Source organism: Salvia hispanica, chromosome 6, assembly GCF_029641045.1.
Source record: "Salvia hispanica isolate PSC_SH4W2 chromosome 6, Shi_PSC_v1, whole genome shotgun sequence".
Classification (NCBI taxonomy): Eukaryota; Viridiplantae; Streptophyta; class Magnoliopsida; order Lamiales; family Lamiaceae; genus Salvia; species Salvia hispanica.
The window spans coordinates 41,707,724-41,719,287 of NC_142697.1; the positions used below are offsets into that span (position 1 = coordinate 41,707,724).

General features: G+C 34.9%; 2 protein-coding genes across 6 annotated transcripts; both read right to left on the reverse strand.

Annotated features, from left to right (window-relative positions):
• Positions 1 to 150: 150 nt before the first annotated feature.
• LOC148923822 (uncharacterized) lies at positions 151 to 1,294 on the reverse strand. The gene has a single exon (XM_089060092.1). It carries the CDS (start codon positions 1,277 to 1,279, stop codon positions 158 to 160), a length of 1,122 nt encoding a protein of 373 aa, XP_088916218.1. The 5' UTR covers positions 1,280 to 1,294; the 3' UTR covers positions 151 to 157.
• A 2,848-nt stretch (positions 1,295 to 4,142) lies between these two features.
• On the reverse strand, positions 4,143 to 10,678 carry LOC125207599 (hyperosmolality-gated Ca2+ permeable channel 2.3-like). 5 transcript variants are annotated; one of them, XM_089061370.1, is made up of 12 exons: positions 10,569 to 10,678; positions 9,580 to 10,009; positions 8,934 to 9,086; positions 7,832 to 7,895; positions 7,530 to 7,739; positions 6,923 to 7,111; positions 6,015 to 6,313; positions 5,592 to 5,868; positions 5,178 to 5,456; positions 4,786 to 5,019; positions 4,479 to 4,679; positions 4,143 to 4,393 (listed from the first exon to the last, which is right to left on the reverse strand). In XM_089061370.1, the coding sequence occupies exons 2-11, from the start codon at positions 9,858 to 9,860 to the stop codon at positions 4,521 to 4,523; spliced, it is 2,145 nt and encodes a 714-aa protein (XP_088917496.1). In that variant the 5' UTR covers positions 9,861 to 10,009; positions 10,569 to 10,678; the 3' UTR covers positions 4,143 to 4,393; positions 4,479 to 4,520. The 5 variants fall into 5 exon arrangements, with proteins under 5 accessions (XP_088917496.1, XP_088917493.1, XP_088917494.1 ...); XM_089061367.1 differs by having other exon boundaries at positions 4,143 to 4,679; XM_089061368.1 differs by having other exon boundaries at positions 4,143 to 4,679; positions 9,580 to 10,040.
• Between the last annotated feature and the right edge of the window lie 886 nt (positions 10,679 to 11,564).

Below are 11,564 nucleotides of genomic sequence, written 5' to 3' on the forward strand. Positions count from 1 at the left end.
ACTGTCAAAGAATGTCTAAAACATCAGCAACATGTCATTTCTTTTTAAGTCCACTAAAACCATGATTGAAAAAACCATGATTTCCCAATGGCCATAAAATTAGAAAGACAAGTGAAAAAACATGTGAATTAGGTAGATGTTGAGTAAAAACATAAAATTAGTTGACGTAGCATATGGTTGGAAGGTCGATGGAGCTCCACAGCATTGATTCTCCATCAAAATTGGAGCCAACACCCGCGCTCTCGTCTTCCCTCGCTGTTTCGTCGTTGTTGCTGTTGTCGTTGTTGTTGTTGCTGTTGTTTGTCGTCTCGTCGCGGTTCATTTGACAAGCATTCATGAGCCTCGTGAGCTGATCGGATCTATCGAGCCTACTCGAGCTTAATTTGAGGCACTCGTTGATGCCATTAAATGCATACAAACAAGCAGAGAACTTCCTCTCATAGTTCATCCTCTTCATCGCTTCACTCAGCATCACCGGCTCTTCTTCTTGCACCATTGGCCTTGAAATCTCCTCAGCAATCTCGAAAGCCGAGTACTCGATCGACGATCCGATCTCGTCCACGAACTGGAAGTCCACCGGCTCCAGGATCGTCTCGTTTCCTACCTCCATTTCGTTTGATATCTCGACCGATTCTGACTTGTCGTCAGCCTCCGTTGCGAACGTGTCGTAACTCACGTATTTGTGATCACTAGCTTCGATGACGTTGTTTTCGACGGGGTAATCCTCGTCGGGATCGTTGAGGAAGTCGGTGAAGTTTGACTCCAAGTAGTCGGGGATTTGTTGCGCGTCGCCTTCGTTGCCAATAGGCGGAGTGGGGGACATAGGCGAGGACGAATGTGGGGTAGTTATGTAATTAGTAGCGATCAAAGCACTGTTACGTGCCTTGATCCTACTCAGTAGGAGGTTGGTGATTTTCGAGGAGAGGGCGGGAGTTGTTGAAGAATTTGAATTTGTGGGCCAGAAATTAGTTCGAGTGTTGGCCCCGCGGAGGAGGCAGGCTGCCTCGTCGTAGGCACGGGCAGCCTCCTCTGCGGTGTCAAATGTGCCCAACCATACCCTTATTTTTTGTATAGTGTCTTTAATCTCGGCCACCCAGCGCCCCGAGGGGCGCTGGCGGACCCCCACAAAACGCTTGCGCGCTCGCCTAACGCCGCCCAACGCGGCCACGGCGGCCGCCTCCTTGACCATCTCGTCCCAGTTGGGGGATAGGTGTCCCTCCCCGGGGTTGAGTTTTTCTTGATCATCTACAAAATCACAAGACTTTCTCTTTCTTGCCATTTGTTTCCTTCAAAGAAGTGAAGTGATTTTGGAGTGTGAGAGTTTAGTGATTTTTGTCGGATAAATGGTTGGTTTTATATGCTAAAATTAGGGACTGTAGAGTTGAAATGGTCTAAGTTTTTTAATTTATAGTATCATTTTGGTTGCTTCTAGTTTTGTTAGTTTTCTAGAGAGAAGGGACTCGGCCATATTGAATGATCATTGATTTCATTTAATATCATTGAAATATTTTATAGAAAAAAACTAGAGTGTCTCTCCATCAAGTTGTTTATTTTAATTTGTGGGATTTAAAGACATTGGAATTATCAATTTTTTTGAAAATGACACATTTGATTTATTACATACTATAATCGAAGATACAAAAACAAGTTGATATTAACGATGGTAAATAGTGAGATCGCTTGTATTTGTTTGGCATTTACGATGGTTTAATGGTGAAGGCACACAATTAGTGATGCCAAGGAAATATGCTAAGTACTATTTTTACCGTACAATCAATCCCTATCTTTAAAAAATCAAATATATTCAAACCTATATAAATATTACTAATAGAATTTGATATTGAACCCTTTGATCTAAAAAATATCTACTTTACATGAGATGTTTATAAGGTATTTAATGGTGGAAAATGTTATCAACTATTATGAATCATATATTAAGAGAGAAAACATAAAATAGTCATTTTGTTCAATGAACTTTTAAAGAAGGGAAATTATCATTTTCCAAAATTTTTATTAATGTTGTAATTGGGATCCTTACTTATGAGAGCTTCTTCAATACCTACCATTTTGCATGAACTTAAATACTACTCCCTCCGCCCCACAAAAGATATCACACTTGTAGGACGGCATGAGATTTTAGGAGGTTTTGTTTTATATGTTAAATGGAGAGATAAAATATAATCTTTATATTCATGTGAGAGATAACTTTTTCCAAAAAGGGAAATGTGACATCTTTTGTAGGACAAAATAAAAAAGAAAATGTGACATCTTTTATGGGACGGAGAGAGTAACAAATAAAAGTGTAATGAATCAATTAAACGCAACTTAATTGGTAAGACGCTGCTAATAATGTAGGTACTTATCTCAGTATGTGTTTGTTTCTTATTCGATTCTCCTTGTATTTGTTTGTTTCTTATTCGATTCTCCTTTTTTCTCTATCGATTTTAATATTAGGATTTTGGGTTTTGGCTCAAAGATTCTTACGAAGTTCGGCAATTTTTTAGCTTCACGATTAGTTTGCACTTCTCTTCCTTGCGTTAAAGAAACAAATATTAATAGTTTTTATAAGTCGAAATAGTAAAATACTATTAAACATAACATTATCTCACTAACAAGATATTTGGTGTATACTCAATTATTGTCAATTTACAGCGATATTACCCAAGACAATTGACAACGATTTTTTTTTCACTGTTGATGCTGATTGCTGACACAGAGGTAAAATGCTTTTGAATTATAATAAATCTTTTCTCAGTTTTAAAAGTTATTCATCTACAGAGATATCATATGCAATTGCAAATTTGTTCCACGATTTTGTTCACATTTGGTGCTAATAAATTTGGTAATTCAAATATTATGATAGTTATACTAAACTATTTCGTAACTATTCAGATCTATTTCCCCATTTAGCTCTTATAATAGTCTCCGAAATTACCATGATCTATGTAGTATAATATTGATATTAACCTCCAAAAAAGGAATATTGATATAGTTATAGGCATGTATTCATATCCTAACTCTAAATATATGCAAAAAACACAAAATATTTATCAGTCCACTAGATGTTGTGATCTAATTAGATTAATGTCACATGTAATCTAATAAAATAGATTATTAGTCTAACAATGTAGCTCGGCTAATAGTGTAGCTTTTTAGTCTAATAATGTAGATTTTCAGTCTAATAATATTATCGCAACCATCCAATCCAAGGGCTATGATTTGTGCTGTATTTTACACTAAGAAGGTGTAAGAACCTAATACATATGTGGTGTGATCTGATATTTCATTTTCATTACCGGTGGTATATGCCAAGCATATTTAATGGACGAACAAATTAATAAAACACTAACTTTTAAAAGTAAAAAATAATTTTCATGCAAACAATGAAAGAAGAGAGCCAAAGGAAGAGACATGAGAGATTTTGTGGGGTATGTTTAGAACAACAGAAAAAACATACCTAGTGTTACAATGCATCACTCTTCTGTTTCTTGCTCTGTTTTCTTTTAATTACTTATCTCATGCTTCATAATATAAATGGTAATTACAACTGAATTGCAAACTAATTTTTCATTTCTGTATTCAATGTGGGGGCCTTCAAAATTAATGGCAGAGTAATAGCTAAAAATATGTTCCACAAACATAACAAATTAGTTTAATATATTTATTCGTAAAATTAGATAAACTACTAAAATTAAATGAAAAAAAGGTCTCTTCAAAAAGGTGCAGCCTCTAAATATATCTATAACATAAATTTAATATTATAACTAATTAAATCATCTTTACTTTAAAATTCGTTTATTTTGTAAGTTACAATGATATGTTTGATGAATGTAAATAATTAAAAATAAAATAGTCATAGTCATAATCCAACAGTTGAAATAACTGATGTCAACAATTTTGCCTAGTCCGAATTATTTCATATTAATATGCAAAATTCTAACCAACCAATTGCCTCTCTTTCTTGCTTCCCCATGTCATTATCACTCTCATAGCCATTGTGTGTGCGTAGATACAAAGAGAGGAATATTTGGTGTTTGGTGTGATATAAATATATAATACAAATAAAATTTCAGCAAAAAAAAAACCAAAAAGATGAGAGAGAGGAGGCGCCTGATAATACAAAATAAGTACAAGGAAAGGAATATGTCAACCATCAATTCTGATTGCTCCACATGGAGTTTCATCAAAATCCCACCAGTCTTCTTCTTCACCATTATACAATCAACTATTTAATCCCAACTAATTGACTCAAATAAACAAACAAACAAACTCCACTATGCAGCCATACAATTTACAGCACAATCTTCATAGCTGTTAATAAGTGATTTGAGCCTCCAAATGTTTCAACAGGAGAGAGTGAGAGGTGCAGATCACAGTTTTTTACAGACAGACACTAAAAGGACAAAGAAATGTGTATTTTCAGAAATTAGTTGATAAGATAAGCATATACACAGCAAGTGTACAGACATTATGCTTACAAATGCAATCTTGTGGTGAGAAAAAAAAACAAAACTTTGACTTCATCGATAACTGGCCAGAAGTGGAGTTGTGCTACTTTCGCTGGCTTCCGAACGTCTGACTCGCTCCATAGCAGGATCTTGGTAGGCTGTGGCTAGTTTCTCGTAGAAAGAAGATATCGTGGGATCGTTCTGATCAAGTCTATCCTTGTTGATCAAGCACTGCATCATACATTTTATATAGTTGATTTTATTGATAAGACAAGCAATCAAGAAAATGATAGGTCGTTAACTTTGAGTGATAAGCCACGATAGAATGTCAATTTACCTCAGCTGGAAAACCTTTGAAACTAGGTAAGAAACGTCTCCGGCAATAACCATTGAATAACAGAGTGAGAATTGGAAGGGGAATTGTTAAGCTTGAAGCTAAAGGGAGTTTCTTCAAACCAAATATCCCAATGGCTATAACATGCATCAATACTAAGAAAACTATTGTCGCGTCGTGAACCACAGGCCAAAACTTTCCACCAGTTTCAAACTTTGGTGAATAAACATTCAATAGCTGCCCAAGAAGGACAATGAAACAAATCAGCTACAGTATGGGACACTATTATTCGAAATAACAAAACATAGCAGTCAGTCTTATCATAATATATTCACAAATTCTATAAGGCGACGACATAACATCAACGTGGACTAGCAAGGAGGACGATGACTGACCTGGTTGCGGTAGATGATGTATCCGAGGCCATAGTAAATCATTACAAATGGCAAAATGAGGGGTGCGAGGAAGAAGTAGGTTATACCAAGAAGGCTGAAAAAGAGAATCCTGGGAATTTCTTTGTGATAAGGATTGGAAGGGACCTCGAGTTCATCATCAAAGTCGCAGCACAAACTTCCTTTCAAAATATTCAACATGAGGCGCTTCACCCGAAAAAGTTCTGAAGAAAATGTTTTGGTCCATCCAGATGTTACAACATACGCAATGAAGAATGAAGCCTGAAAAGAAAATCATAATATTCATGACTTAGAAGAATATGATGTCCAGAAAATATGGCCTTGCGCCATTGCTACTTGAGAACTACAGGAAAGGAGAGAAAAATACGAGTTGCTAACAGTCAAAATGAAGAATACCTGTCCAGGAACAGCCACCGCTAATAGTTCAGGAATTCTTTTAGGCTCGAGAAAGACATCGAACCTGTATAGTGCTGATCCAGATAACACGTTGGCAAAGAAGACGTTCCATACTGTGAACCATAACATTTTGATACATGCACTCTTCTCAATCTGACTATGGGCAATGTATCCTTGAATGGATGAAAGAACAATCATGACTGGTGGCACTAAATCTAGAAACGTCTCAAGTATGAGACTCGGAAGATATCCTGTAACTACTTGGGTGACAATTTCCCTGCATTAATGTGTAAGAGATTCGTCATAAAATGAAAGCTGTGATTAATTTCATAACTAATAACCATATGACATACACATTAAAGCTTGTAAGGAATTGTCTAGATCACATTTTGTACTAGAAAATACTAATGGGAAAATACTTACAGCCTTAATATGCTACTCAAAAAGGGTAGCCAGGTCTCCAGCTGAGCCAAATTAGTAAGCCCTTGGGCTATGAGAACAGGTACAAGGAACATTATGGTTATAAGAAGACAAGTAAAAACAACTGCAATGTTACACATCCATCTTTTGAAGAATGATGCAGAAAAGAAGGGCCAATGTATATCTTGGGGATCTGGAGCTGGCTCAGTAACCCAATCTGTGGGTTTAACCCCTTGTTGGAGGTGTGAAACTATTGCAGCGCTAAAACGAGTCTTGAAAGACACGAATGCAGCTGGAACTTCCTATTGCAATTGAAGATAGAGCATCAGAAGGTGTACCAAATCAAAATATAGAATCACTAAAATATGACTGAAAAAGACCAGTCATCATAATACTTTGAGTTTCTGTACTAACGCCTTCTGAGAAGCAACACATCTATGGAATTTTAGATTTAGAAAAAGTTAAAGAGTAAGAGTATAACTGTTCATCACTCTGTGTTATACTCCATGAAAGAACACATTATTATAACAACCCCATATGTGGAATGGGAAATGTACTTTGTAATTATGTTCTGTGACAGATCAGTCAATTGATTAAATCTAGGATTCTTTTATCTCAGTAATTCTGACTCCCTTCGTCCAAGTATAAAATGCACACTTCTTTAACTTTCCCTTTTTAGCACGTTTCCTTTATACTTTACCCTCATTTACATATTTATAAAAAAATAATGACAAAGCACCATCTAGAATTAACTAACATAAAAAACTACAAAATGGGGCGCTTTTATTAGAACGCATGTCACACCAAGGTGTGCACTATGTTCTGGATAGGAGGGAGTAATCAATTTAGATAAACCAGGCACAAAAAGGAGATTTAAATCTGAACCAATGACACCAGTTCATGATATTCACCTTTCCAGCAAGAGATAATTGTTCTGCTCTCATATCACCCTCCACATCTTCTAGCTTCTTCTCATACTGGTCTACACGTTCAGCTTTTCGGCCACAAATACCCAAACAACAACCTCTTTTGGAATTTTCTTTAGGATATTTCTTTGATTCCAGATGAACAAGCTTCTTGTAGGTCTTGTCTGCCTTGTTCTACATAAAATATAGAGCAATGTCAGCAAACATGTAACATAACAAATGTTATGCTGTATCTAACAATAAAGTTTGACCTCTGCACTTGATTATATAAAGTGCTTCCCCATTCTTTTACCTCGGAAGTTTATTTGTGTCACTAGCATAATTTTCATTACAAAAGTATGCATTGGCTCACCATATAACTTGATATCATGCATCTAAGCAGACAAGAATGTAATATATAAAATGAATAGATATGTCAGCAGAACTAAGAAACTGCAATAGGTATTAGTTGTTCTGCAAGAAACAACACTGGTGTTCAATAGGGACAACTGAATTCAATGGCGCATTACACATGACAAGAAAAAGAAACTAATCAACCCTTATCTACTAAAGAATATTTAGTTAAAGCATTAGATCTACACAGTTTGCTTACAACTAGTCCTTGCAGTTTGCCTGTTCGATGAATCACCGAATGAGAAAGATAGGTGGAAGGATAATATTCACTAAAAAAGCTCTCAATAGTCTCACTGAAGCTCCTCCCAGCAATGACAGGAATACTTCGAACCAAAACAGTGAACTGGCTGGGCCGAGGTTTTGAAGAGTAGAAGTAAGAAAGCCTCAGTGCTGCAATATCGTCATATTCCTGCAGAAAAAAACATAACATTATGAACCACGAACTTTTTTACCTATTATGAAAGAAAAATTACCAGGAAGATATGAAAATAATATGCTTACAGAGTAAAGAAGATAGCAGACAACAGCTGTGAAAATATAAACAGCAGAGAAGTGTATCCACAACCTTTGAGAATAAAAAAATACATGTCACTAATAGACCCAACATAAAAGTTAGTAACAAACTACCAATAAAAAGTGTGAATGCTAAAAGCTAGATGTAACCGGTTCTTTTAGGTGAATTTTAGCATACTTTAACAAGCACATAACACCAATGTTGCAAGCCTCTAATCGTATCTCTATCTACACAGATTCGGTAACCACGCAGCCAAGGTATATAGTATTATATAACAAGTGCTACTAAGTGTTCGCTAGTGTGTATAAACTCAATTACACTATAATTAATATACCAATGTTAACAAGATATAGTATTAATATGGAGTAAACATTTTATTGAGTTTAAACACTCAAAAGTGCCTCTAAATATGATTTGAGAATATAAAGAAACACATTTTTTGTTCTCTTTCTTATAATTTCTAAAGTTATTGCTAGATATTTGGAATAATATTTAATTAAGTTACCATACAGTCTATATATAATTACTTGTACGAAATTTCAAATATCTAGCAATAATTAGAAATTAAATTAGTTTGAAAGAGAATGGCAAAATGTCTTCATATTCTTAAAGTGTGTAACGGGCCGTTTTGCTTGACTGATGGACAATGCAAGACAAGAAAACCTGCAAGCTTGACCCTATTGTCGTCCTTATCTATTAATAACATGGGTTCTACTCTTAAGACCAAAATTTTAACCAGAAGGAAATTAAGAAGACACCAGCAACAACAAATAAGCACCACCAAAAGATGAAAAGCTTCTTTCTAAAATACAAATCAGAAAATATTTGACAAACAGGTTCAAAGTGAAGTTCAGACAAATGTAAAGACATAAATGAGAGTGTGATAAGAAGTCTAAGGAAGATAGATCAATGGCTTCTCCTAATTGACTCTTGTTAAACTGAGTGTGGATATTTGTGCTTCAGATTGGATTTAGCCAAGCATAGAGCCTTGAAACATGCTAACTTGTTCTCAGATAAACGCACAACTCAAACTAGTTCTTACATGACACATTAATATTAGATAAATAAATAAATAATACAGCAAAAAACCTGTTTGAACCATCATCAACATTTGAAATGCTGAAGGTTTCTAGCGACTTGTTCGGTAAGTCAGTGAAATCAATATTCAGCTGGTTCCCCATATAATTGAATGGGAGAAGAATAAATATGCCAACAATCGCTGCAAACCGAAATACTCTTAGCCTGCATACAAGAGGAAAAAATTAGCAGAATACCGAAATACCATAACTATCAGAATTATAGACAGTAATTGCGAACAATGAGCAGAATAAATCAAGGAGTAAACCAAACAATAAATCTATCAAACTCATTACAGTTTTAGAGACATCCTTCTAAACTATCACAAAGTGGAAAAACCACTTATTTAACCTAGTTTCAAGGGCAGAGAAAAACTACGACCGTCATAAGTAATACCAAAATGTTCTTGATTCAGACAATGAAATATCATGCGGCAGAATTTTACTCAATAAAAACTTAAAAATGTCTCTGCATATGTTATTTTCCTGTCGAAAAAGAAAATTTTGCAGAAGAAGACAAAATTCAAACAAAATTCCGCTACATATTTCTCCGTATATTTAGAACTAACTTAACCACATATCAGCACTACGTTCTACAAAAGATGAGATTTCATGCGTCTATGCAGATCCTTAATTTGAGTTCATTCTTTTCCACTTACCCAAAGATGAAAATGCGCATGAATACCACAGCATCCAATCCAGAGTTTTCCAAAAGCTCATTTTCAGTAGGCTGCCATGCTCTTTTCACCCAACTGAAAGATGAAAAGAACCCTCTCATGCCGGATGCATTATACTCCCGATATTTCCCTTCAGCAACCAAGCGTGGCACATAGAGTTCAGCATTACTTGGTCGATTTCTCAGTATTGTGTAGAGGATGAGAAAGAGAAAACACAGCGCAACGTTTATCCCCACTGAAGTTAAAAGTGCAGAGAGAATCATTCCTCCAGACTCTCAAATCAACCCTTTCAAACTTATTATGCTCCACAACTGCAACCACCAACTTAGAAGTCCATTTGTAACTATATTTTCAGCTTCAACTAAGCAGCTCAGTAATCAGATAACCGCAAATGGCAGCAAAATGCCCGTAGCTGAAAGATTAGCATATGGTTATCCACAAATCTGCCAGAGGTGAAGGTAACTGGCTCAAGCAAAGTATCATTCTCAGCTGTATAGGAGATACCAAAGATTTTATCTAATTTCATTCTCAAGTTAACATCACATGGTGAAAGTTTCTATAAATTAAAAAAATAAAAAAACACACACACACATACATGTAAACATGTTCATCTATGATCTAACTTATTCTCAAGTACAGCATCACATGATGAACAAGTGTTAAAATTTAAAAAAAACACATAGACACACACACACACACATAAATTCCAACGGCAGAACACTAGAAAAACTAAGCCTGGCTGCCACACATAAAACGATCACGATAATTTATTGCAAGCAGTGTTTGTCAGCTCAATTTTGAGCTTCGACCGATTAAAATATCAATCACATTGTAAAAGTATGTAGCACATCTTCAGCATCCAAAATGAATCTAGGAATTGACTGGGAGAATCAAAACCCTAATCGATAAACAAATGAACTGATTAAGTGGTAGAACTTGAGAAATAAATTCAGAGGGAAAAAGAATCATACCTATTTATGTAGAGAATTCGAACTTTGAAGCAGAAGACTTTTCGCTGGTTTCGAAGTGAAAAAGTGGTTTATTTTCTGTTTGGTTAACTGTTGCAAAGTTGCAAAGGAGAGGAAAAGAAGAAATAATATAAACAAAAAAGAGTGGTGCAATATATTTTATTTATTCCATATTTAACATTTTAAAGTAACAGTAAATTATTCCTAGGAGTATAATTATAATGTCAAACTGTGAAAACTAAAAGGGACTATGCTACAATCCAGTGACTTTGGCAACGTATTTCGAATTCCTTATCACATATTTTCGAAATTGTATTCTTTTACAATATTGAATTTCTGTCATGAATGATAAGTATTGAAAATTAATAAATACGATAATAATACAATAAGCTGAATATTTTATTTTATATATATGTGTGTAATTATTTAAATTAATTTCCCACGAATATCCGTGTTGTTGATAGTTAAATAAAATGGATTTGAAATGTAAATAAATAAACTTTATGCAGGTAGGAAATAGTAACAATAGTAATTTCGGCATATATAGTAAGTGACTAAATCTAGTTTATAATCTTATCTTTGAAATATCTGAAAATAGACTAAACCTTATTTATTTGAAAATCTCAATCTTCGCGTAGTGTCATAATAATTGTGCCACAATTGTGGCACGTGGTCGAGAATATCACAGTCGAATGATATACTTTAAATGATAGTAGAAGGAAAATGTAAAGAAGTTTCCATTTCATTTATTACATATTCCTAAAAAAATATAGCAAAGTGATACCTGCCTCCATGATTTAGAATTTCTATACTTCTTATTTTTGAAATACAGGCAACTAACCCAATATATATCCTTCAACCTTCATGTGCTAAACTTTTTACCTTTTTCCATTAAAAAAAAGAGTGGAATCAACATATTGCATCATTGTGTCATTGTGTTTGTGTGTGTGAGTTGTGACTGTGTGCGCAATAAGCAAATTTTCCAAGGAATTGACTGAA

Bases quoted from the DNA above. Each gene is read 5' to 3' on its own strand.
- LOC148923822 (XM_089060092.1), bottom strand. From the start codon at position 1,279: ATGGCAAGAAAGAGAAAGTCTTGTGATTTTGTAGATGATCAAGAAAAA.
- LOC125207599 (XM_089061370.1), bottom strand. From the start codon at position 9,860: ATGATTCTCTCTGCACTTTTAACTTCAGTGGGGATAAACGTTGCGCTG. The intron at 7,896-8,933 runs GTTTTTTGCTGT...TTATTCTCAAAG, and splicing joins GTTGATGATGGTTCAAACAG to GTTGTGGATACACTTCTCTG. The intron at 5,020-5,177 runs GTCAGTCATCGT...CTTCTTGGGCAG, and splicing joins ACATCATCTACCGCAACCAG to CTATTGAATGTTTATTCACC.